Here is a 25,789-nt window from a genome sequence, read left to right as displayed (position 1 = left end):
CGGTCAGCTGTGTTTACAACAACTGACCATTCTTCTCTCTCAGTGGGGAACGATTGCGGGTGTCAGGCAGCATGTACGGCGATTTGCCTGGGAGCGGCGCGGTCGTAAAGCGCTTAAGCATGCCCCCCAACAATAACTTAGAAGATGCACTAGAGTCATATTCGATTTATTAAATACACCCTAAATAAACCTAAAATCAAGATTTGCCTCAAGCATTGTTCTTTAAAGGATAAGTTCACATTTTATAACATGTAACATGTTCCACCTGTATTTAGGGTGTAACATGTAACATGTTACTGTTGCAGCAACCCCATTTTTTTCACTGGTTTTCAGTCCCCGGCGCTGGCATCTTAACTATGGGCAGCTGGCTGTGACCCTTGTGGTGTCACAGCTGGCTGCCAACTGTGCATGTGTGAGCTGGGCTGTGCTTTGAGAATGGCCCCACAGTCTTCTGGGACCTTTGACGTGTCCTAGAATGCTGTGGGCAGGTAGGGGGTGGGGAATTCGGCTTACATCCGCAAAAAATTGCACAGTGCAGAGTGGGTGCAGGCATCTGTCAAGACCAGGGACCCCCCCCCCCAATAAAAAGGTGTCAAATATGTAAGAGAAGTTGGGGGTGGGGGAGGAAGAGAAAAACTACCCTTTTGGTTGACGTTTTGCTTTAAAGGCTTCCTCTGAACTGAACTGAAATCTCAAATCTCAACTCTCTGAGTTATCTTTTATTCTTTTTTGTTTTTATTTGCTTCCCTTACTTTGTTATAAAATGTATTTACAATTTGTTTTCAGAAAGATAAGGCTCAGCACTATGTCCGTTGTGTAGAGTCAACTATTGAAAAAGTTGAGATTTTGAAGGTAAATATCATTATTATAAATATTATATGTTAAATAGAAAGCACGGTTTGCCATGCGTTACTGCAACACGTGGTACTTGGTTCAGTGTCATTCATTTAGAATAACACTTCAATGCACAAGGAAAACTGATAGTAACACAACCTAATGGGCTTCAAGAGTTTCGAAGAGGGAGCTTCATGTTGCTCATTCCAGTCTCTCTTCCAGTAAATCTGTGGTTTCACACTTGCCTCAAAAGGTCATTAACACATTTCCTATTGACTTGCCCTTGCGATGGTGCATACATTTCATTATTTCTTACAGGTATCGCCATTAATTTATGCAGGGCTTTACATATGTATTAAACATTCACATCAGCCCCTGCCCTCAAGGAGCTTACAATCTATGGTTCCTAACTCACTTTCATAGATACACATACTAGGGCCAATTTACACAGGAGCCAATTAACAGCTTATTTCACACTGTTTGCAGTGTTCAGACCACAGCTGCTATTTGTATTTTAGGCGTCAGACGTGGAGTGCTGCCTTTAGAAAAACTTGGAATTGAATGTTGTCCTGCACATACATTACAATGTAAATGATCTGTAAAAGCCTGTGTACATGACCGTTGTTTAGATTAGAAATGCTTCTCTTTCCACACCATTTAATGAGAGTACAAAGGCAGCTTGAAGATGGTTAAAATATTCATGTACAGACTCATTGCTGCATGAATTTATAAATTTAAAAGCAAATGAAAGATGGTCTGTTCATACAGGTGCATCTCATAAAATTAGAATATCTTCAAAAAGTACATTTATTTCAGTAGTTAAATTCAAAAAGTGAAACTCATATATTTTATATAGATGCGTTACACACAGAGTGATATATTTCAAGCATTTATTTATTTTAATTTTGATAATTATGGCTTACAGCTAGTGAAAACCCAAATTGTAATATCTCAGAAAATTAGAATATTACATAAGACCAATAAAAAAAAGTATTTTTAATACAGAAATGTTGGCTTACTAAAAAGTTTATCTGTGTATAGTATAGTATGAACTCAATACTTGGTCGGGGCTCCTTTTGCATGAATTATTGCATCATTGTGGCGTGGCATGGAGGCAATCAGCCTTTGGCACTGCTGAGGTCACCCAGGTTGCTTTGATAGCAGCCTTCAGCTCCTCTGCAGTGTTGGGTGTGATGTCTCTCATTGTCCTCTTGACAATACCCCACAGATTCTCGTTGGGTTTGCTAGCCAATCAAGCACAATGATACCATGATCATTAAACCAGGTATTGGTACTTTTGTCAGTGTGGTCAGGTGCCAAGTCCTGCTGGAAAATGAAATCAACATTTCCATAAAGCTGGTCAGCAGAGGGACGCATGAAGTGCTCTAGAATTTCCTGGCAGAGATAGCATTGTACTAACATCTTCATAAAGTATACCCTGTATACCTGGTACACAGTACTAAATTATTTTAAATGTGTGTACTTTTTGCAGAAATGCCCTGAAGAGGAAAGAAAAACAAGACAAATATGCCTAGTCGAAGACTTACTACATACCTTGGTAATTTGGATTACTTTTACTTTTGGTAATTTTTAAGTAAACTATAAGGCTAGGTTCACATCTGTGTGGGTAAGGAACCCATGCATAATCGCATGCGTTCCTGACCCACAGGCAAAATGTACAGCTCAAAAGCTTGGTCGTGCTATTCATTTTTAATGCCATCCCAAAGCATTGAAAAAAACTGTGCATTTCCAGTGCGTTTCTAATAAAATTGGGCTGCGGTGCCCATGCAAACACGGCACATAGGACCCATACAAGTGTGAGCAGAGCATTAGGGTTCCATTTAAATGTAACATTTCTGTTCTGTGTAGTTGCTGATATTTCCATTCCCATGCTATCTTCTTCCACATGGATCCATTGAAGTTTCATAGCAAGTGAAAAGCCAAATGATAGTTTAATGCTTCCCTGGTGGATTTTTTTTTATCAAGGCAGAATCTATCTGTGAGAAAGTGACCTTTTTTGGACTTACGATAGGAGATCTATGCCAAAAAATAGGGTAATTTGATCAGAAATGCCACCCAAAAACAAAATACTGGTTATAAGTGTAGCTGACCTTTAGTTTAATAAACAAAGGCATTTTTAAAAAAGCAACAACTATTTAATAAATTATATTATTTTAATAAAACATGCGACTTAAGGAAACAATCAGAGCCCATTTTAACACTAATATAACCAAAAAAAATCAGACTTTTTTTTTTTAAGTGTTGAAGAAGGAAAAGGCATCTACTAACCAAGCTTTACATGTTGCCTGTTCTTGCTTTAGTAATGCTCCAATACTACCTTATTCTTTAAAGAGGACCAACATTGTAAAAACTGTGTCCAAAAAAAGGCAAGCAGAGAACAAAAGACTATTTATTCACTTGTATTGCAAGATGCCTCTATGCTTAGGCAAAGGCTTTTTCTACTTTTATTTTATAAGAAATTCCAAGCCAATGCACATTTTTAAGGGACTGCTTAGGCAGCATTTCCATTTCTAAATGTTCCCTATAACATAGCAAATCTCCACTCTATGAGTTCAGGTCCAGCCTAAATATGTTTTCAAAACTTGGAAGTGTAACAATGTATAGTTTATATTTTAAGCATGCACTTCTTTGTATATTTTTTCAGACTATGCTAGCCATGGATCTACAATGTACAGTGGAGGATGTCTTGGAACTACTGGTATGGTTATCTGAAATTGGTTTGATCAACTTTCAACATTATTTAATTAGAAATATTTGTTCCCTGTTACTTTTTTCACTTACAAGCCAGATTTTAAACCCTTACCACAGTCATACTACCATATTTTCCGGCGTATAAGACGACTTTTTAACCCAGGAAAATCTTCTCAAAAGTCGGGGGTCGTCTTATACGCCGGGTATCGTCTTATACGGCGGATGCTGGAGCCGAGCTGGAGAATATGCGGTGGGGGGAGTTAGAGCACTTCAGCTATGCTGCCACACGTACTGCCTAAGCTGACAGAGAACTCCCATCCAGGCTCCCCTGCCCCTACCTCCACCGCTGTCTAAGTTAAAAGCCTGTGATTTGTTGTTGCTAGGGCCGGTCCTAGCAACCAATCTGCCTGTTGAATGGAAAGTTGGACACTTCCTGCCTTATGCTCGGACATGCTGCATCCTCTATCTGCTGTGTAAGGTAAGGGGGGGGGCTGTAAAGGGGACTGTGAAAGGGAGTAATGTGCAAGTAAGGCGGGACAACTGTAGAAGAGACTGGGATACAAGGAGGGCGACTGTGGAGGGGATTGGGATACAAGGAGGGGTACTGTGGAGGGGATTGGGATACAAGGAGGGGTACTGTGGAGGGGACTGGGATGCAAGAAGGGGGGTTGTGGAGCATGGCAGCTCCCATGGGTTTGTTTTATCCTTCCTTTCAGCTTTAAAATGGAATTTGGAAAAGTTTAATCCACTTGCACTGTTTTATGCATACTCTATATTTTCACTGGAAAAGTTGGGGGGTCGTCTTATACACCCAGTCGTCTTATACGCCGGAAAATACGGTACTGCTTAAAAAAATAAATAAATAGCTTCTGGCACATTCACATACCTCCCTTTCTGAGATGGGAATGAGAGACGCCTATTAGCAAAAGTATGTGAGCATAGGACACACCTCCTGTCACGCCCCCTTAAAGGAGAATGGAAAAAAAATGATTGGTTAAACCCACAAGTGCTTTTTTTTAACTACTACTATTCCTTTATATTGGCATTTGTAAATTACAAATGCAGCAATTTAGAAATTGGATGAAAGGTTTAGCACTGTAAAACACTTTTTGATAGATAGGGAGTGCATTTTATATACAACTATATAGATCAGATCAAAATGAGGGACAAATGAGGAGGAAAGAGGGACAGAGACATTGTTCCAAATCAGGGACAGTCGCTCAAAATCAGGGACAGTTGGGAGCTATGCATTCATAAAGCACAACTACATGTTTTACAAATGCGTTTTCAGATAGCCTTGCCTGCGTACTCAGCCACCAATTGTTGAAATTGGGAATGATACACGTTCAAACTATACAAGCCCCTTTCTTCTGTCCCACTGTAGCTCACCTTCCCTGCCTCTGTCAGCAACTCAGCTGTCAAAATAAAAATCAGGAGTTGCTATTCGAATATGGCGTATGATACAGATGCCGCTGTCAAAAAACAGACCTTCTGACACAGTTTTTAAAAATACTGTTTGGATCTGAAATAGACAGATACAAGGAGGTTGATTTACTAAAACTGGGGGAGTGAAAAATCTGGTGCAGGGCTGCATTAAAACCATCAGTTGTTTATTTCAAAGCTTAGTTGAACAAGCTGAAGTTTGAAGCTGGACATTGGGCTACCATGTACAGCTGAACCAGAGTTTGCACTCTCCAGTTTAAGTAAATCAATCCAAAGCAACTTTTTTTACATTTTTATTTACTTTGTTTCATTTATCTGCAGATCAATGGATAAACACAAGTAACAGGGACAAGTAAAAAAGTGTTGTTTTTTTTTTTTTAAATGTGTTTCTTTATAACCCTGTATTAACCATTAGCTTACCCCAATCAGCCCTACCAAAATTCCTTCTTTCCCTTCTACCCATTTATTTTATTTTCCTTTTTGTTTTTTTTGTTTTTTTTTATTTCTATTTTTCTAACCATATCATTTAAACTTTTTTTTGTTTTTATTCTTTTTGTTCATTAATAGAAAAAAAAACAACCAAATAGGAAACTTTTTAGTTTTTATTATTTTTGCTCATTAATAGAAAAAAAATCCTAGCTAGCTAAAATATTCTAAAACTAACCCCAAATAATATTGTTTCTTTGCAACCATGAAAACACCAGATGTGTTCTGAGTAGAGAATCACTATGTGCTTATTTTTTTTTTTTATAGGAACTTCCACTCAATGCTCTAGAATTGTTAAAGGTAACTTTGTATTAATCTCCATGACAAATTGAAATCATTGAATCAAATGTTGGTATCAAAATTCAAACAGAAAAAAATGTTTTTGTTTTTCCTTGAAAAAAAAAAAACTTCTTATTAATATTGATTGATAAAGTATTAAACTACAGAAAGCCAGGGAAATAGTAGGGGCTCAGCATTGGCAGTCTATATATATATATATATATATATATATATATATATATATATATATATATATATATATATATATATATATAAACACAGGTTTATTTTACATTTTTAAACTTATACTAAGTTCAGTCAAAGGGATTGCATGATGACAAGAGGGCATACAATGCGATTAGAGGAGAAGCGTTTTAACCTCAGGCAACGTGGGGGGTTCTTTACTGTTAGGGCTACAAGATTGTGGAATTCTCTACCACAAGAGGTGGTTTCTGCGGGAAGTATGGTGGCTTTCAAAAGACTCTTAGACGTACATCTCAAGGATCAGAACATTCAGGGCTATGAGAGATGATTACGGCCACTCACACCTACACAGGTTGAACTGGATGGACTATTGTCTTTATTCAACCTCACCTACTATGTAACTATGTAACTATGTACTAAGTTAAAAGAAAGTTAAATGGCATGAACAACACAATTCTAAAATTGGATGCTATATCTATTAAAAAAACACTATTGCATCCAATATTCTTTTATGTGTTTTATGTGTATACATTTTCCCCACATTTACATATAGACCACAAGTGACAGTGACAGGTGTTGGGCCAAACCAAAACATTGACAGGGGTTCTCTTTTAACTTCAATTTTTTTGTATTATACTGGCATAAACATTTTTAACTCAATATACAATTTTTTTTTTTATTGTTTGACATTACTAATCCAGAGAATTTATGGTAAAAAAAAAAACAGTTTAGCAAAGGTAATGTTCATTTAACTTAATAAAAGAAATTAAGTAATGTTCACTTGAATCAACCAGTCATTTGCTAGGAAAAATCCTGTTTTTATTCCTCACAAATGTTTGGGTATTCACAGTGAATGCATGTTCCCCTTATTTATTATCATTTACTATGCAAAGTAAACTTTTTTTTAAAAAAAGTGAAAATTCACTGTGCTAAGCAAATAGTCTTTACTTCCTTAGTAAAATCAACTCCATAATATTGAGCTACGCTGGTGCCGTTCCTTCAGAGTCCCGTGCCGTGACCGTCGGCTCCCGTGCGCGGGCGCAGGAGTGACGTCACCGTGGCTCCAGCCAATCAGATGGCCGGATGCCACGATCCCGAAAGACGGGCGACTAGACATGTTGCCCTTCATACAGGTAAGCGGGCGGCACGGCGGGGGCTCGTTCTAAGGTAAATATTTCATAATGAGCTAGTATGCGTTGACTGCACCAAGTTCATATCAAATATGTCAAGCCTTAAAATTTTGCACAATTGAAACAGCCACAAACTTTAGTACCCTACAACTATCCATAGGCAATGCTTTAAAAGCTTCCACATGTGACCAGTTTAATGTTACCTGTGAATAATGGCTGTAGAATTATTTCTCTCACTCCAGTATGCACGGTGATATGTAACATGTGTAGAGCAGTCTACTTCTTCATACATAGGTGTCCCGGGCTTGTGTGTATATGTTCATAAGTGCATGTACAATATGTGGAGTCAGGGTGGGCTAAACATTTTTTGGGGGGATTTAAGTGCTTGGAGGTAACTTTATTTTTTTCTTACACTTTTTTAAGACTTTATTTATATCACACAGGGGACCAAAAGTCCCTTGTGTAACACAATTTTGTTATGACAGGTTCTCCTCCATTGAAGCTAATAAAGTGCAGGTTGCACTCCAATAGTTTCTTCCCTGGCCACAGCAGCTGAGAAAAGTGACTGCTGAACCCAGAAGTGATGCAATGCACGTCCCTTCTGAGTTATAATGGAGCCCCTAGGCCTACAGGTAGGAGAGTGAAGCTTGGGAAACATGGCAGGGGTGTGCATGTGAGGGTGTATTAACAACTCTCACATGCACACCCCCCGCCAAAGGTTTCATGGAAGAAGTCGGGAGGCTGTACAATAAGCTTGTTAGATTTACACTCTTTTCTGGCTGCTGTAGGAACATCTGAATGCAAAAAAAAGTGCCCTTGGAGTGACCTGTTTATACTTACCAGATGGCTAAATGCAGGAGTGCCAGCGTAAACGTTTATAAACACCTACTTTATCAGTACCCTAGAAGGTTGACAGACTGCCAAGATTTTGATCCATAAAGAGTAAAAAGGACAAATTTAAAGATAAATTTTTCCATAATGCCTATAGACACAGAAGTGCATTAGGGCTTGTTTAAAGTGCATTTAATGTTAAGAATTGTAAATACTTTAACATGCATAGTTTGGCCACAGTTTTAGCTTAAGCATATATTCAAAATGTGATACATGGTACAGCAATATTAAAAATATATAACTTTTTTATTTTTAGTTGGGGGATCTTACAGCATTACTGAATGTAATAAATTTGGACCAGATACTGTCTTGCTTTACTCGAGTATTGGTAAGTTAACTGTACATACTACTGGATCTCACTGAAGTGATCATCTATAGTAACATTTTAAAAGTTTTTTTGCAGAGCAAAAAGTTAATTGACTGAAAAAAGGCTAACCCCCTTTGGGTGGGTGGGACTTTAAGGGCAACTAGTAATTATCTCTCATAGGAAAGATTAATTTAGAATAAAAAACAATTTATTGAAAAAGGTGATTAAGGTGACGTTCCCTCCTATACCATGGCACGGAAATAAAGATTTTCCAGGATCTTTCCCCGATAACCCTCCAACGCAGAAGAGATCTGCGGCCTCTGCTAGACTCCTTAAGATCCAGAAACATCCAGTACCGGTGGAAATTTCCGTTCTGCCTATCAGCTTCGGCAAACGGTCGCACAGCTAACCTGAGGGTTCCGGAAGAACTCGCTAATTTCTGCAATGCAATGAACATACCGCTCATTGACCTGCCTGACTGGTACAGACCTCTTAACACCCAAAGGCTACGAAGATCGACCTCAATGGATGTAGTACCAGAGAGGGATGATCTCCACATTACACGACCAAGAGTATCATCACACGGCAGTGAATCCCCCGACCGCCTAAGGAACCAAGTCTTCCTGAGCCCCACGGCTTCTCCAGTGCATCGTCGGCCAAGACAAGAGTAGAACTCCTCAACCTGACTTGTCTGACTCTCCAGTACCTTTCCTCGTTCCCCCTGCCCTTTCTCTTATTTTTCCGCTTTCTCCATCTATCCCTGCCCACACTCCCTATTTGCCCCCATCTGCTCTTTCCAACAGATTTCGAGCTACTCAAGAACGGAGGTCCGAACATACATCAAGGATACCACCTGAGATTGTGAACTTCCAGACGCATATATATCCTCTTTCCTCTGATGATCGTGACCGAGGATGGGTAATGTACTCTTCACCACACGATCAACCTTTATAATTAGACTTTCCCATCTTCTTATTTTGCAAACCCACACAACAGAGACTGCCTTGCATCCATCCATTTTTCTTTTCCTTTTAAGAGATTTTTGCTACTGAGTCTTAGAAGAATACATTCTTTACGGTCTCGCCACACAAATACTATACCCTGCTTAATGTGTACCCCGCTATTGGATCCTCTTTTCGGGGTGTGGACTGTGAGAGAGGGGGGGAAGGGGTTTAAGGTAAGAAAATAAGAAGGGAAGGGAAAAAAGAAAAAGGGTAGTAATATCAAACAGAAAGGCTCCCAGGAAGATGAGGAGGCTGACATTAAAAACATAATACATAGACACCTATAGAATTGCTTCGACCCTGGTGCGATAGGTGTCCCTGAACAACTTTATAGTGTAAGCCCGCCTGAATAGACGAATGGGAAGGTCTTGGGCCACATTACCCCTTGCATTTCACATTTTAGAGTACAACCACAGGGACCGGCCCTATTGTCCCTCGAGCAGGTTGGAGCGGTCAGCACTATTCCCCCCGTCTCTCACACTTCCACCCCGCACCTTGGGAGGGACTATCACGAAACCTCCTCTTGATACATACGATATAGATTGTTTACAGGTAGATCAATACGATAAGAATGAGAATGTTGTGAGTTGGGAGGAGAGATGGGAATGGAGGGAGGAAGGAGGGAGGAGGGGAGGGAGAGGGTATCTCACTACAACACTATGACTTTAATGTTTATATACATTATGACTTTATTGTTTTATGTATGCAAATCACTATCTCCCCACCTCCACCTCTTATCGGTTCATTAATCTCAGGCTCCCCTTTACTCATATAATGGTACCTCCTACCCATGTGGCTTCGAATCGGTTACTTGCTCTCGCTCTGCAGAAATGTCTCAGAAGGGATAGTTCCCTGTATATCCCCAAACTCACTTCCAAATCCTTTACTCTTGTTAACACGAAAGATCATTCAAATCTCCCTCCCCCATATCTCTCGGGCCGGCCGGCCCATGATTCCTTCATTTTTATTTACCTCGATCATTTGCCAACCGCTCACCCCACAAGACAGATAGAGTCGAGCTGATCGCCTCATCTGTCTACACCTCCGATATCTGTACATTCAGATAGGTGTGATTGTTTTTCACACTCTATACTTCGGTTTTACCCCTCCACCTTTATACCCCACCCCTCTCCCCCTTCCCTTCTATCCCACCCTCCTTCCTTTAGCTCTCTCCCCCTCCACCCCCTTCCCCCATCGGTCTCTGCCACCCGGTCACACTAAGCTGACTGTAATTGACCGCTCTCACAACTCTCTCCAGGAATAGCTTCCAGTTCCAACTTCATGATGACTCCTCCTCAGGCGCTCCCCAATCCCCTCCAAGTTAAGGTTGTATCCCTGAACGTAAAAGGTTTAAACATACCCGAGAAACGCAGTCAAGTCCTTGAAATTATGCACAAATCGAAGGCGGATATAGTTTATCTGCAAGAGACTCACTTTCACTCACACAACACCCCAAAACTCAACAACTTCCGATACCCCACAGCTTACCTAGCCACCAACCCTTTAGGGAAAACAAAGGGAGTAGCAATCCTTATATCTAAAAACCTTGATTGGAAATGTTCTGACTCCCTTATTGATCCTGACGGACGATACATTATCCTGAAAGGATTCTTAGCTCAGAAACCCATCACCTTAGCTAACATCTACTCCCCGAATTCTGCACAGGTACCCTTTTTTAGGAAGATCTCCTCCTTACTTGCTGAAAACCAACAAGGAATCACAATCCTGGGGGGGGACTTCAACGTAGCGTTGTATCCTATCCTAGACTCCTCCTCAGGCACTTCATCCCTCCCATATAAAGCCCTCAAACAAATTCGTCAATCCCTCCAAGACCTACTCCTACATGATACCTGGCGTACCCTAAACCCCTCCACAAAAGACTTCACATTTTTCTCTTCTCCTCACCAAAGATATTCCAGGTTAGACTATCTATTCCTGTCCCAGAAAGACTTACCCCTGATCAAAAAGGCCACAATTGAACCAATGCTAATCTCCGATCACCACCCAGTTTCCCTGACAATCTCAATCCCTGGAGACTTCTCATATACCAAGTTTTGGAGGTTAGACTCAACGCTTCTCACTCATGAACCCGACATCCAATATTTGAGGAATAAAATTACAGAATACTTCTCTGAAAATACCACTAATGACATTTCCCCCATTACGATTTGGGAAGCCCATAAATGTGCACTAAGAGGAGTTCTTATGTCTCTCAAATCTTCAAAGAAGAAAGCGCACCAAGCACGTACTCAAGCAATTATTAATAAAATCCATTCCTTAGAAAAAAATCACAAAAGCACCAGAGCTCACCACACATACCTTGAACTAGTACATAACAGACAACTCCTCCTAGAGGAACTTCACATCAAAATTAAACGTAAATTTATCCTTCAACAAAAATTATTTTACGAGTTTGGGAACAAGAGTAGTAAATTCCTCGCTAAAGCCCTCCAAGAAAAAAGAGCCAAATCCTCCATTCATTTGATCAAAGACACCCAAGGACACACCTTTGTCAGAACCCCAGACATCGCAAACCAATTTGAGAAGTATTACACCCAGCTTTATAACCTAGGTCATTCAATTCCGATTCACACCCAGAACTCCCTCATACAAGATTTCCTTCAGAAATCCCATACTAAAACTCTTAACAATTCCCAATCCCAAAACCTGGAACAGCCCCTTTCAGAGGAAGAACTCAAACTAGCTATTTCTCAGCTAAAAGCAGGAAAAAGCCCAGGCCCAGATGGCTTCACAGCCCCATATTACAAAACCTTCACAGACCTTCTATCATCTCCGTTACTAAAAGCCTTTAACTCGCTGGCTTCTCCCCCTTATCCCCATCACAGATTGCTTGACGCACATATATCAGTAATACCAAAGGATAACAAGGACCCAACCTCAGTAATTAACTACAGACCCATCTCTCTACTTAACGTAGACATCAAACTTTTCGCCAAAATTATCGCAAATAGACTGCTACCCCTGGTCCCGATGCTAATTGACAAAGATCAAGTGGGATTCGTCCCCGGCCGCGAAGCTCGTGACAACACGGTTAAAGCTATTAATATCCATCACTGGATGACCTCTCATAAAGTAAAGGGCTTTATGCTATCCCTCGACGCCGAGAAGGCGTTCGATAGGCTAGATTGGAATTACATGAGGCAGGTCCTTCAACACATTGGCATTCCGGACCGATTACTCACTCTAATTCTGTCTCTGTACTCCACACCTAAGGCATGTGTCAGAGTCAATGGAAGCCTATCGGACGCCTTCTCCATAGGAAACGGGACTAGGCAGGGCTGCCCCCTATCACCAATTCTATTTGTCCTTACCTTGGAACCTTTTTTACGTACACTTGATCTGAACCCGAACATTTCTGGCATAACCATCTCCCATCGTACGTATAAGATAGCAGCGTTTGCTGATGACATTTTATTATTTCTTAGCGACCCCCTCCTCTCCATCCCGTCACTTTTACAAGAATTTAAACTTTTTCAGACACTGTCCAATTTTAAAATAAACTTCTCAAAGTCAAACGCCCTCAACATTACCCTATCCAAAAGATTGATAGACCAATGTAAATCGAACTTTCCATTCCAATGGGCCCAATCTTCCATCAAATACCTAGGCATTCACCTTACGAATAACCTGAACGAACTATTCCCCACTAACTTTCTCCCAGCTCTACAAGCAATCAAAGACGACGTTAAGAAATGGTCCAGACCACATTTCTCTTGGTTTGGACGAGCCGCCATCCTTAAAATGAACGTTCTACCACGTTTATTATTCCTCCTTCAAGCTATCCCCATCAAAATCCCAAAATCCTTCTTTGCCTCCTTCAAATCTTTATGCTCCAAATTCCTCTGGTGTCAAAAAAAACCCAGGCTCTCTTTCGCGCTACTTTCAAAACCCAAACTAGATGGAGGCATTGGCCTGCCTGATTTACAAAAATATTACTGGGCATGCCACCTAACTAGAATTTTGGATTGGTTCCTACATGAACCCAACAAAGATTGGGTGACACTTGAGAAATCCTTCTGCAATACTCCCCTCAAGTCATTAGTGTGGCTCAATTCTGAACACATACCTATGCCCGTAAAAAAACATCCCCTCTTGAATACCACCCTATCCTCCTTTAGAGATACCTGCAAGCTAGCATCTATTTCCTCAACCCCTAGCCCCCTGACCCCAATCAAACACAATCCAGACTTTCCTCCGGGTATGTCCTCTTCATTCCTACGAGACTATTGGAATAACGACTCCATTGAAGCTTTCCGCTTTTTCGATAAGGGATCCCTCTTAGAACGCCTCCAGTTCAAATCACCCACCACGCCTTCCCCCATACCCAATTGGACCTACTTTCAAATTAGGCATTTTCTCAAATCCTTGAATCATAACGGGGCCCTTACCAGAGATCTCACCCCATTCGAGAAGCTTTGTACTAGCACTACTCCACAACGCCATCTTATTTCGGTAACATACAATCTCCTGGTTTCGGAAATCAAAGAACACACTAACAAAGCTAAGCCCAGATGGGAATCAGACCTCAACCTCTCCTTGTCTGAAAAAGAATGGCAAAATCTATGCCACATTGCCCATAAAAGCTCCCTCAATGTATCCACACAAGAAAATTGCTACAAGTTGCTAACTAGATGGTACAGGACCCCTTCACTCCTACATAAATACAACCCAGATATCACTGACATTTGCTGGAGATGCCACTCTGATACAGGGACACTTATCCATATCTACTGGTCCTGCCCAAAAATACAACCATTCTGGGTATCTATCCATGAAACCATCACGAAAGACCTAAAAATTGATATCCCTTTCTCTCCTGCGCAATACCTCCTGAACTATACTATTGTCCCACCTTACAGGTACTGTAAATCTCTCTCTCCACACCTAATCAATGCAGCCAAAGCATGCATTCCAATCCACTGGAAATCAGATGTAATTCCACATAAACGGGAATGGCTTCACAAAATGGACAAAATTGCTAGATTAGAAGAGCTAGTTGCGATCGCACGAGATAGAACAATCTCCTATGCTCACACTTGGGCTCCCTGGAAATTATTTCGAGACCCACAAAACCATACATTGCTATCCATCACTCCCACCTTTACAACTGATCCTTCAGTTTCCACCACATGACCTTCTTTCCCTCTAATACTTTGCCTCATACATCATGACAACCCTTGGCTTCTCGCACACACACCAAGACCGACAGCACATCGGTAGACCCCTCTCACCCCTAAACAAGGGCTGTAAGTGAGAGAGGTTTTCAGAGCACAATGCGGTAAGCCCAACACCAACCCCGTATACTGCCTTCTCTCATTTTCGGTCATCTTAATGTTTTTAACCCCCCCAGGCTGGCAAGGCGGAGACCGATGACTCCCTACCCTTCTTTCCCCCTTCCTCTCCCTCCCTTTATCCCCCCCACCCCCTACCCTCCCCAATTTTGATGAGTAGGTGTCCTCTTCTCCCCGGAGTGGTCACCTCCCACCAAATCATCTTACTCCTACATATAGTCTTAAATGTTTGGCATTTCTTTCCATTTATTATCATATCAACTTCTCTCTAACATCCCAGTAGATATCTTGCAACATACCCCCTGTATCTTACCTCAAAGTCACATACACCGAGATGTGCCTACAGTTATCTACTTTATTGTATTATGGTTAGAATAGTACTTCCAACTTGACACAATTGAGCTTCAAGTTGACACTCGTTTTCTCTCTAGCTTTATAATGACTTAGTATTGACGGCCACTCCTGTTGAGTCTCCTGTTTGTTAAAAGGTCAAGCCTTTCAATACGTGTCTTACGTTGATACTCGTTTTCTCTTGGATTATTTGTAATAACTTTTCAATAAGCTATGTTGCTGTACATTGTATGTACTGTCTATACGTTGACTTATAAGAGACTGTATGTATTCTTTACATTGTTATAATTCTTTCAATAAAAATTTTTTGGAAAAAAAAAAAAAAAGAAAAAGGTGATTATACAAAGAATCATCAAGGTAAATTATATTACATATGTAACAGTATAATAGACATGTGATACAATACAATGTTACAGGTCGCAACTGCAAAAAGTATTCATGCTAATGATTTGGTATATAATATTTAGTCATTATTTTGCTTTTTTCTTTTCTTTTCTTTTTTATTATTATTTGATTTATTTCTGGCATATGCTTTTCAGGAATATACACAGATTCCCTGAGGAAGATTCTAGTATTATACAATACTTCGAAACGCGTTGGACTCTGTTGTGCACCTGTAACATTGTATTGTATCACATGTCTATTATACTGTTACATATGTAATATAATTTACCTTGATGATTCTTTGTATAATCACCTTTTTCAATAAATTGTTTTTTATTCTAAATTAATCTTTCCTATGAGAGATAATTACTAGTTGCCCTTAAAGTCCCACCCACCCAAAGGGGGTTAGCCTTTTTTCACAATTTTCATGGGATTATGGTAACACCCTATCTGGAAACTACCTACATATTTTTACAAGTTAATTGACTGTACATATTGCCACACATAACACTACATTTATTGTAAGCAACTGTAGATGAAAATAAATTCATTTTTAAGATGATTGTCTCCAGGAATGTCTTTCAGTTACTGTCAATGAAGTATTTACAATTTTTCTTTTACATTTTTCTAAAATATACCTAAAGTGGCTGATGTATGAAAAGTTTGCTAATATGAAAATATTTATTGCCCATAGCAACTAGAGAGAAATGTTGGTTCCCCTGGACATGACAGTAGAAAGTCCTGGCAATCACATATGCTCTTGTTAACATGCTTTTCATACGTAAATTACATAGTGATGGGCAAAACCTGTAGGAAAGAAGAAGCAAGGCTCATCAACCTATGTCAACTGATGCTCATGAAGCAACCCTATGAAAGCTCCCGGCACTGATGCTATTCAACACTCCTGGGTATGTGGAGCAGCATGTTCTCTACAGGACACTGTGGTTCCTCCCACCAACATTCATGTAAACGCAGGACAAAGAAGTGTATGGTGTGGAAGGTTGTAGATGAGGGAGAGGTATATGGGTTGGGGGGTCTTAGAAATAGGAGGTAATAGGATAGACACTATAGTTTTAGGATTAGAGAATGTAAGGCTGGCCATACGTCTTGCTATGTTCTTTCCTTCAACCACATCAAACACTTGGTTCCCCCAGCAACACACTCAGTATTCTGACAGTTGGAGGTTACCCCACTATCAGAATACAGTAAACACTGCTGCCTGCTATTGCCAGCAACAGTGATCGTATGAACAAAAAAAAAAGTGACAGGCTGGTTGAACTGTAGTTGATCGATAGATCAATAGATCAACTTTGGTACAACCAGCCTGCCCTTAGATGGATTGAAATTTGGCCGGTTAGGAATTTCGATCCATCTATGATCAGATTAATTTTGGAAAAGTACTTATGTGATTGAGGCTCAGTGTCCCTTGCTTAATTCTGGCTCTGGGGCCTGGCTGTGTAAACGTACCCAAACTATTCCTCTTTCTCACTATACTCTTTGAAGCTCTTTTTGCTTTTAAGAAATACAACTTCTGCACTGAACCTCTCGGGATTCCAAAATACCTGGATTTTTTATATATTATATCAGGGAATATCTGGAGTGATGGGAAGTTGGAAAATTCGTTTTTGTATCTTTATTGATTTCTATGGTCTAAATAAAATGTCAGAAACTCTAATATCAAACTCTTTGGCCTGCTGCAAATGTGCTCACCATGTGAGAAGCCAGAATATGCAACTAAAAACCTACAAGGGTTAATCATTAACTTTTCCAGTCAGCAAAGGCAGGACCATTGGCATATGGAAGCATAAATTTCTCTTAACATCTGCAAACATAACTGCAATATTTTCAGTGTCCACTAGGATTACATGGATGGAACCACATTATCTCTATAGCAGCAAAAATTATGGCCATTGACCTACTGGACATTTTTGAGGTTTACCAGAACACTTATTTTACACAACATTTTGTAAGTTTGCTTATAATAGGGATTTTTGGCCCCCTAGCATCTCATTACCTGACCTACTTTCTACAATCCTGATTCTCTGAATAATCAATTTTCTCTGCAACTATGTTTTACATAGATAGGGAGAAAGAAGTATTAGCTGTTTTTGTCCCATGCAATTCATAATCTTAGTTTAACATAACAGATATTCTCTAGAACCAGTTTGGGCAGAAGCCTGTTAAGCTACTAATATGACTTTGAGATGTAAAAATAAACCACAGCATCTGGAAGAAACAAATGCACAAGTAAGACAAGACATAAAAGCACAAGGAAAAACATATTTCAGGAAAACAGTGTTTCTGAGGGAACTGACCCTGGTTTTCCTTTTTGCTGCAAACCCATTATGTTCATATATTCAAACTCTTTTACTAAATATGTAAAGAAGTCAGTAAGCATGTACAAGCCGTAAGCTTGTCAGTAATAAACTTGCATCTCAGACAACACAGCTTTACTGAATTTGCATGATGCATGAGACCCTGCTTATTTTTTTTATACCACTTTACTACTTTTGACGTGTCTAAAATTATATATATATATATATATATATATATATATATGTATATATATATATATATATATATATATATATATATATTATTTTATTTTTTTTCATGCTCTGTAAGAAACAATTGAACCATATTTGTATCTTTCAGGAAGCAGTTTTGGCACAAGTTAACATTCTTCTGAAGGAACAACTAATAACCCTAACTACAACTTTGGTAAATATTTTAATTACTTGTCATTCAGTTTATATAAAATAATTTCTACTGTCAGCTATGCTTAACTGAGTGCTTTAGTGCTGCTTATGTAATATATAAGCTTTATTACATACATTATATTTGTACTGTTATTATTCATTTAGAAAGCAACTATAGTTTTGGTAACAACTACAGCACATTCCTCTCGCTAAACTTCTCCTGCTTTTACATAAATCAGAGGCATATTTATAGATGAGCGTGTATACTGTTTTACATTGCAGTTATTCTCCATACCATGACCTGTGTTTTATGTCCCATTCATAAAATGCTGCCCACAGTGTATAGCCTGTGGCAATTCAGAGAGTTGTCTCTGTGATTGGAGGAAAGGTCCACCCATGGCTTCAGTAGGTCAGATGACCAAACTTTGCATCTGACTTTTTAAAATCTCTTTTCTTTCTTTTTCATTTATGTAGCGTTCCTCCTGTAGGAGCCAATTGATAGGATGGGCCTTCTATTCTTTACCTCAACCTTCCTCAAGAATCTTAGTCCCTCTGACACACCAGGTTTAGTGTACAAACATACAATATCACAGGAAATCACTGAAAGTAATACTTTATACCCAATAGTAGTGCTATATTAAAGAATACAGGCACCAATTCAGGTAATAAAGGCAAACTTCATATATTGTCACTCAATATGCTTGGTAATTAGGCAAGTATAAAATAGAATAACAATAATAATAACAAAATGTAGCACACAACGTGATTAACAGTAAGAACTAGGCATAAGATGGCATTTGGCATCCAGATCAGCAAAACAGTAGCAAGGCCACCTCAAGTGCAGCAGTAAGCAGCAGTTAATTTTATTCTACCGAATGCTGGAACTTTACTGCCAGAGCACATTTATGGCGGAAATGCTAGTGCTAGACTGACTAGGTATGCACTGTTCAAAAGAAAAGGAGGATGGTGGTGGAGGGGGAAGAAGAACAAAGGGGGCTTGCAGAATAATTATTATGGGAAGTACAATCCTTTGAGATATTCTTCGCTTGGTGTCCTACTCTCAGTATCTCAGTCCCTGCTAGCAGTATCAGCAATGGGTGAATAGCCCTCTCACCAGTTCCTGGGATACTGCGGTGTCCCCTTGCTGTAAAAGGGAAGACCTCAGTCTCTCCCCAAAAGCCTTCTCTGATTAGCCGTGGGAAACAGAAGGTGAATAGATGCTCCAGTCTCCCTGTGGCAGCGGTGCAGGTGCAGTGATGAGGGCAGTGCTGTGCTGCCCACAGGTGTCCTCACTCTCAATCTCAGGCTAGGATTTCTTCTGCTATGGTCTCCCACTGCCAGGTGAATATCCAAACAGAGGTGCTCTTTCTCTAACTCCCAGCATTCTTAGTACTCTGTTTAAAAGTCTATGGGCTTGCTTGGCTTTAGCTCTCCCCCCTGCTGCCCAAAGAAGGATTGTGCAGTATGGGATTAATATCACAGGAGATAGAGGCAAAAAAAAAAAGGCAATGTCTTGCCCACAATTCTCTCCTCTAAAGGAATGTGGCTTAGCCTATGCTGCTGGTGGATAGGGCCAAGCATAATGTAGTTTGGTTGTACTGCCCATAAAAACCTTTGTCTGATGATTGATTGATACACAGAGTCTGCTCAGTTACATGTCAAATTGGCAGTTTTGCGCAAACACAATTCACAAGACAATACCTATATACACCTACATAAATAATTAACTGCAAGGGCTACTAGAACAAATAACTAATGAAGCTTCTGTGAAACTACAATCAAGAACTGCAAGAGAACAGGTGTCCACATGGAACTCCTGTTTTATATGTGGACTTTATGGGCGCATCATGAGACATATATCAACTACATATTGTTCCATAAAATCAATTTATTGAATATTCCTTAAAAACATCTAAGTAAAACACAGAGACTGGCCCCAATTTGAGCTCAGCTACTACATAGGAGATCAACATCTTCAAACAATCACTGTTATGTATATCATACATATATCAAGATTAAATTGGTACATATCACAAAGTAGTGCAGATATACGGTTCTCATCTGTTCACTGGTCAATGCGTTTCACATAAAGCTTCCTCAGAACTGTGAAGATATACAAACAGCTTTCTTGGTGACAGCCTTGCCCAAATCCCCAAAATATCCTTGCCCAGGGTGGGCACAGGGGAGCAATTAGGACCAATTTCCACTACATATTGTAGATATCTGTCCCAATGATTTTTTATTAGAAATATAGGCTGGCTTTTACAGGGACCTATGATCTATAATTTTCCGACATTATGTTCTTAGTGGGACATCACCTGTTGGTGTAAACATCTAGGTGTAATGATAAGCATCTCTCTTAGTGAAAATCCCTTTATAATTCTGGTGAAAGTTTCAAAATATAAGGTAGGTTTTCCCTCTCATGAAAAAGATGGGGAATTGGTAGATGCACCAGAGGAAAGTAAAGTATCAATAGCTTTAAGGCCTCATGCACACAGGGTGTTTTGAAAAATTAGCTGCAAAGCCAGTATCAACACCAGGAAAAAGGGGCTGCAAAAATACGCTGTTACAATCATCTTGCAATGGCATTAAGGAGCGTTTAGCCGCATTAGTAGTGTTTCTACCCTCTTCTATTTTCCATTACCAAATCGAATTACTATAGCCTAAAAACAATTGACGCGGCTTAACACTGTATACACTGTATACATAGGCATGAAAACGTCTATGCCACAGCTTCTAAAAGCCTATGTGTGCATGGAATTTTCAAGCTGGAAAGAAAATGCCTGACGCCCCTAGGAGCAGCTGTAAAAATGTCCAGCATGCATGAAGCCATAAGGTACAGTGAAAATAGAGTCTTCAGATGAGCAGGCTCTGTCCAGGCATTGTAACATACTAGTCCAGCCTACTCCCTTTTTTGGTAATCTGGTGATCCTGGAACATGTCAATAACTGTCTCTCAATCACCTCTATAGGCTCCTTGCTGTCTCTTATATACAGTAAAATATGAATAGTACAACCACTAATCAAATTCGGTCCTGCCATAAATATTTAATGTGATTGGTGATGTGAGGAGCAGAGGGAGAGAAAAAGAGAGAGGAAGTTGCATAGCACAAGCTTAAGCAAATTAAACTCTTTAACTCTCCTATCACATGTTGGATGACTTGTAAAATCTGGGTGTAGCTTAATACAAGGAATTTGGAATAAATACAATTTAAGACATTTTTTTTGTAATAGCACACTGAAATGTTAATTAGTAACATTTGTTTTTTACTCATTATTTTCCCCCTTTGCCAGGAACTGTCCTTTAAAGTGGACAAGTGTGGTTCCTTGGTGCATAAAACTTAAAATAGGGAAAGAGAGACCAAAACCTGGTTTCCCCAAAAACACAGCAGACTTTGTAGGCACAACATGAGGCGATAAATAAAATGTAACAATATTTTATTTCAAATTTCTAAAAACATAGGGGCTGAAACATCAAAAGACTGGTGGTGATCACAGCAAGGAGCAATGTAGTTTTCATGTTGTAGTCTCGTGTGTTGGTGGTCACTGCAGGAGCAGTAGACAAACTACAGAGCAACACCCACTCTCCACTGCAGTGACCAAGACACGAGACTACAAAATGAAAACCACACTGCTCCTTGCCGTGATTGCCACCAGTCTCTTGATGTTTCAGCTCATATGTTTTCTTAGAATTTTGAAATAAAATGTTGTTATATTTTATTTATCGCCTCATGTTGTGCCTACAAAGTCTGCTGTGCTTTTTGAGAAATCAGGTTTTGGTCTCTCTTTCCCTATTTCATATTAATTGGATGTTGGCAAGGTGAGGGTCTCTCCTTTTCTGAATAAAACTTAAAAAAAAACTGTGGGGTGGGAAAAAGTTAGATTTCTTACGTACATATTTTTCCTTCCAGAGAAATCATAATGAAAGTTGTTTGGTCAAATCTTGCTGAGAATAGACTTCTAGCAATGTGCTGCAGTGTCTTCTCACCAGATGTGGGGAACTAAGCATTCTCTGGCAGGGAGGTTCAGGACTGCAGTGAATACACACAATTTACGAAGTTTGCGAATCACACACTTTTGGTCAAAACATTTGCAGGTTAGCTTTCTCCTGATCACCTCACAAGAGTCACAAGTGCCAAGAATACGAAAAAGTGAATAATCCAGCCCCCTTTCTATGAAACAGTGAACTCACAGCATTGATGGAGCCGCGAGCTGACAATTCTATTTTTTTAACTCATCTTTTAAATTTTGGTATTAATACATGGCTTCCACCACAGTACCCAAGTTCCCCCTGCCGTTTGATGTTATCCTCGCAAACCCTCGCCCCCCCTCCACACACACACTCACACAATATGGAAGCTGGACGAAAGGTAGGTATATTATCTGCTGTAACTTTTTTTCTATACAGGTATTTATTTATTGTTTTTATGGCATTACAGCCATGGGGAGAAGGACCCACCTTTAATGGAGTTTTGACAGGTAGTGGCATTTTAAAATACGTAGCTAGCACTAGCTGCCATTGTTTATTTTAAATGCGTTCTGAATATTATTTTTCTGTATTATGCTAGAAAAAAAGATTGACAGGAATTTTTTGTGATTATCTGTATAAGAAAGAGTGCACACTATTAATGTGTTTTTTTTTTTTTTTTTTTTAGGGACGTACAGTAAATATACTTGTGCTCCCTTTGCACGATACTCTAGGAGCAATTACTACCTCCCTTGTTGGGACTGTTCTGGGAACTGTGACTGGACTTGTTGCACTCCCAGTCAAACTAGTTGGTTCTTTACTAGGAGGCCTAGGAAGCCTAGGTTAACGTGATATAGGTAAGTGATTATCTCAACATGCACATTTTACATCATTTTAACAACAGATAAGAACAAGGCGGTGCCCATTATTATTTCCCTTGTTACTTTCCTGTAAAACAATTTGACTATATGTCTTTAATACAATAAAAATAGACTACACTGTTGGTTAGGAGGATCACCTTATATTAGGCCATTCTTCTTAGCAAAAATAAGCAATGATGTGTGATTTATAAAACACCCACTCTCTTGAAAATGTACCCAGTTTTCTCCCAAAATTACAAATAACTGGGTTATTATCCAACCAGTACTCTTTTCTGCCATATTTTGGAATAAAACACGTGGATTCTCTCCCCTTAATGTTACCAGAACAATGGGCATATAAGTCAGTAACCCTAAAGAAAGAGGGAAAACACCTCCCTGCATGCAGCCCTGCATCACATGTTTGCTTTAATAGAGAGGCTCAAAAATTTAGAGACACCGACAAGGTGCATCATGGGCATTATGATCTTTCACTGTAAGGGATGTTATGGGAATTTAGGGAATATGGGAATTTAGGGAATATGTTAATATGCAGCCTATTTTTTCCCATCTGTTGAATCCTTTAAACTCTCCTGATTCTTACTGCATACCCCCTCTGTGCTGATGAGGTGCAGAACAGCCTGATGATACCAATCTTGTGTTTTGAGAGAGGAACCTAATTTTTTCCACTTTACTCTTGATCATGAAATGCCTCTGGGCTGGTACCTGGGGGGAAACGGCCCAAGTACTCTTGGTTTACTTAAATACCTGATGTAACTAATAGTTTAGTTAAATAACTGTATAAATTAATTAGGGAAAATTTTAAATCATATTTAAACATGTTTAAATCAGGGAATTGATTATTAATTTAAAAAGGACAAAAGCAGAAAACAAACAATGTATATAGGAAAAGGGATTCACTGAAGTATTTTTTATTCTCTCTAAGCACATATTTTGTAAATTTTCTCAAATTTAATATTTGCTTTGTCATATTTTTTACTGTTTTAAATATTGGATTTTTTAGACAAGCCACTATTCACAAGATAAACTATTACAATGATTCTGCCTAACCGCATAATAGCTGATGAGATACGGAACCAATAATCCCTTGTTCGTTTTGGATGTCCTAAATTGGTTTTGGGGTGTTTTCCATTAGGCAACTCTCTCAATTGCAGGGGCCATGATTGGGCCTTTGAAGTGCCATGTTTAGGAATAGCAAGAAGACAAACACCGCACCATATTTAAGATCCAGAAATGGTTTATTGGTCACAAACATTATGGAACACAGCTAACACATTTCTGGGGTTCAACGTGCACCATTCATAAGGGCTTAACAACTTTATAAAATAGCTGGAAGTAGGAATGATTGCCTGTAATTTACATAAATAGGCATATTTATAAAGCAGTTACTGTGACATTCACTGCTATCAAATCTTCCTTCTGCAGGATTGATGAATTTCATATTTACTTCTTAATAAATATATACCTTTTAAATTGAATTAATGAAATCTGCTAAGGTCACTAGTTTAGCATTTGCATCCTAGGATGCTGGAATCAGTGACCTTATATTGTTTGCTAAAGTCACCCTGCATAATGATATCTCTTTATTTACCTAACTGTAAATTCAACATTTGACCTAATACTTTGTAACATATTTATTTTTTCAAACTAAAATTTTATGTATATCTTGCAGGTGCTGTCTGTCATTGGACTGTGTGGACACACTGATCTATTGCTTTAAATTAATTATTCCAAGTTTTCTTAATATCAACACGAATTCTGCTTTCACTTACTAAATATTTTACCATAAAGAAATTCATATCTGTCTACTTTTCAATAAAGTATCTCTTAAGCATAATCTAATGTGTTGATGATTATTGCTAATGGTTATTAAGATTAAAAATAAAATCTTGTAGGATCTGGTTTCTGTTTGGCTCAAGGTAACATAGAGCAAAGTGTGAGTTTTACCATGTATTACCAAAGGACATTGTAACACACAAACTGCATTGAGGTGCAGTGGATTGTAGTGCCATTTATACATTTTGATTTGAAGCCTCTACAATAGTGGACAACACAACTGTACTGCAGCACACCGCAACATGCAAGCTATACATTGCTTTGCGCTACTTGGAAAAAAAAAGTAAATGGTCAATTCTGTGTAGTAGTATGCGTTGCACAGAATGGATGCTTTAATGCAATGCACTTTACTTCACTCTAATGTGTTTCGAGATATGTGTTGAGGATCTCAACATCTTGCATGACCTTCAAAAAGCAGAAAGGAATCACAAAGGTTTTTTAAAAATATTATGGCTCTTAGTAAAACAGAAGAGCTTGATAAAATTTAGTAGGGTAGGTTATATAAAAACATGTTAACCAAAACCTCTCCCCAAGACACCAACACACCCAGATTGACTATCATGCGAGATTTTCTGAAACAGTATACCCCTAACCTGATATCTCAAGAAATAACTCAATTTCTTGACAACCCTATCTCGGAAGAAGAATTGTCCCAAGCGATCAAACAAAAAAAAGCCGGAAAGAGCACAGGCCCGGATGGCTACACAGCTGCATATTACAAAACATTCAAATATACCCTCACAACTCCCTTTCTTTCCGTATTCAATTCACTTGCATCATCATCACTCCCCTCACACCACCTCCTAGAAGGCCACATAACTGTAATACCCAAAGATGGGAAAAATCACACTAGTTTCAAACTACCACCCAATCTCCCTCCTTAACGTGGACACCAAACTTTTTGTCAAACTCCTGTCTAACTGCCCCCTCTCACATGTTCCATCGTTGATTTCCACGGACCAAGTGGGTTTTGTTCCTGGTCGAGACGCTAGGGATAACACCATCAAAACCATCAATCTCCACTCCTGGCTAACCTCCTCTAAACAAAGTGGCTTCTTCCTTTCACTAGATGT

The 25,789-nt window shown here is 39.2% G+C and overlaps 1 protein-coding gene across 1 annotated transcript in view; it reads left to right on the top strand.

Annotated features, from left to right (window-relative positions):
- Positions 1-24,645, top strand: part of LOC309552634 (uncharacterized protein) — a 28,259-nt gene extending 3,614 nt beyond the window's left edge. The window contains exons 3-10 of the mRNA XM_082253574.1: positions 787-852; positions 2,327-2,392; positions 3,500-3,685; positions 5,743-5,775; positions 8,236-8,307; positions 17,993-18,058; positions 22,691-22,859; positions 24,553-24,645. Coding sequence (XP_082109700.1) covers positions 787-852; positions 2,327-2,392; positions 3,500-3,685; positions 5,743-5,775; positions 8,236-8,307; positions 17,993-18,058; positions 22,691-22,849 — 648 coding nt within the window. The 3' untranslated portion in view covers positions 22,850-22,859; positions 24,553-24,645. The remainder of the gene's footprint in view (positions 1-786; positions 853-2,326; positions 2,393-3,499; positions 3,686-5,742; positions 5,776-8,235; positions 8,308-17,992; positions 18,059-22,690; positions 22,860-24,552) is intronic.
- The last annotated feature ends 1,144 nt before the right edge of the window (positions 24,646-25,789 follow it).

The sequence above is a fragment of the Pelophylax lessonae genome, assembly GCF_965119305.1.
Source record: "Pelophylax lessonae genome assembly, chromosome: 4".
Lineage (NCBI taxonomy): Eukaryota > Metazoa > Chordata > Amphibia > Anura > Ranidae > Pelophylax > Pelophylax lessonae.
The sequence above is the reverse complement of the archived record's forward strand: the minus strand, read 5'-3'. Positions and strand labels throughout refer to the sequence as shown.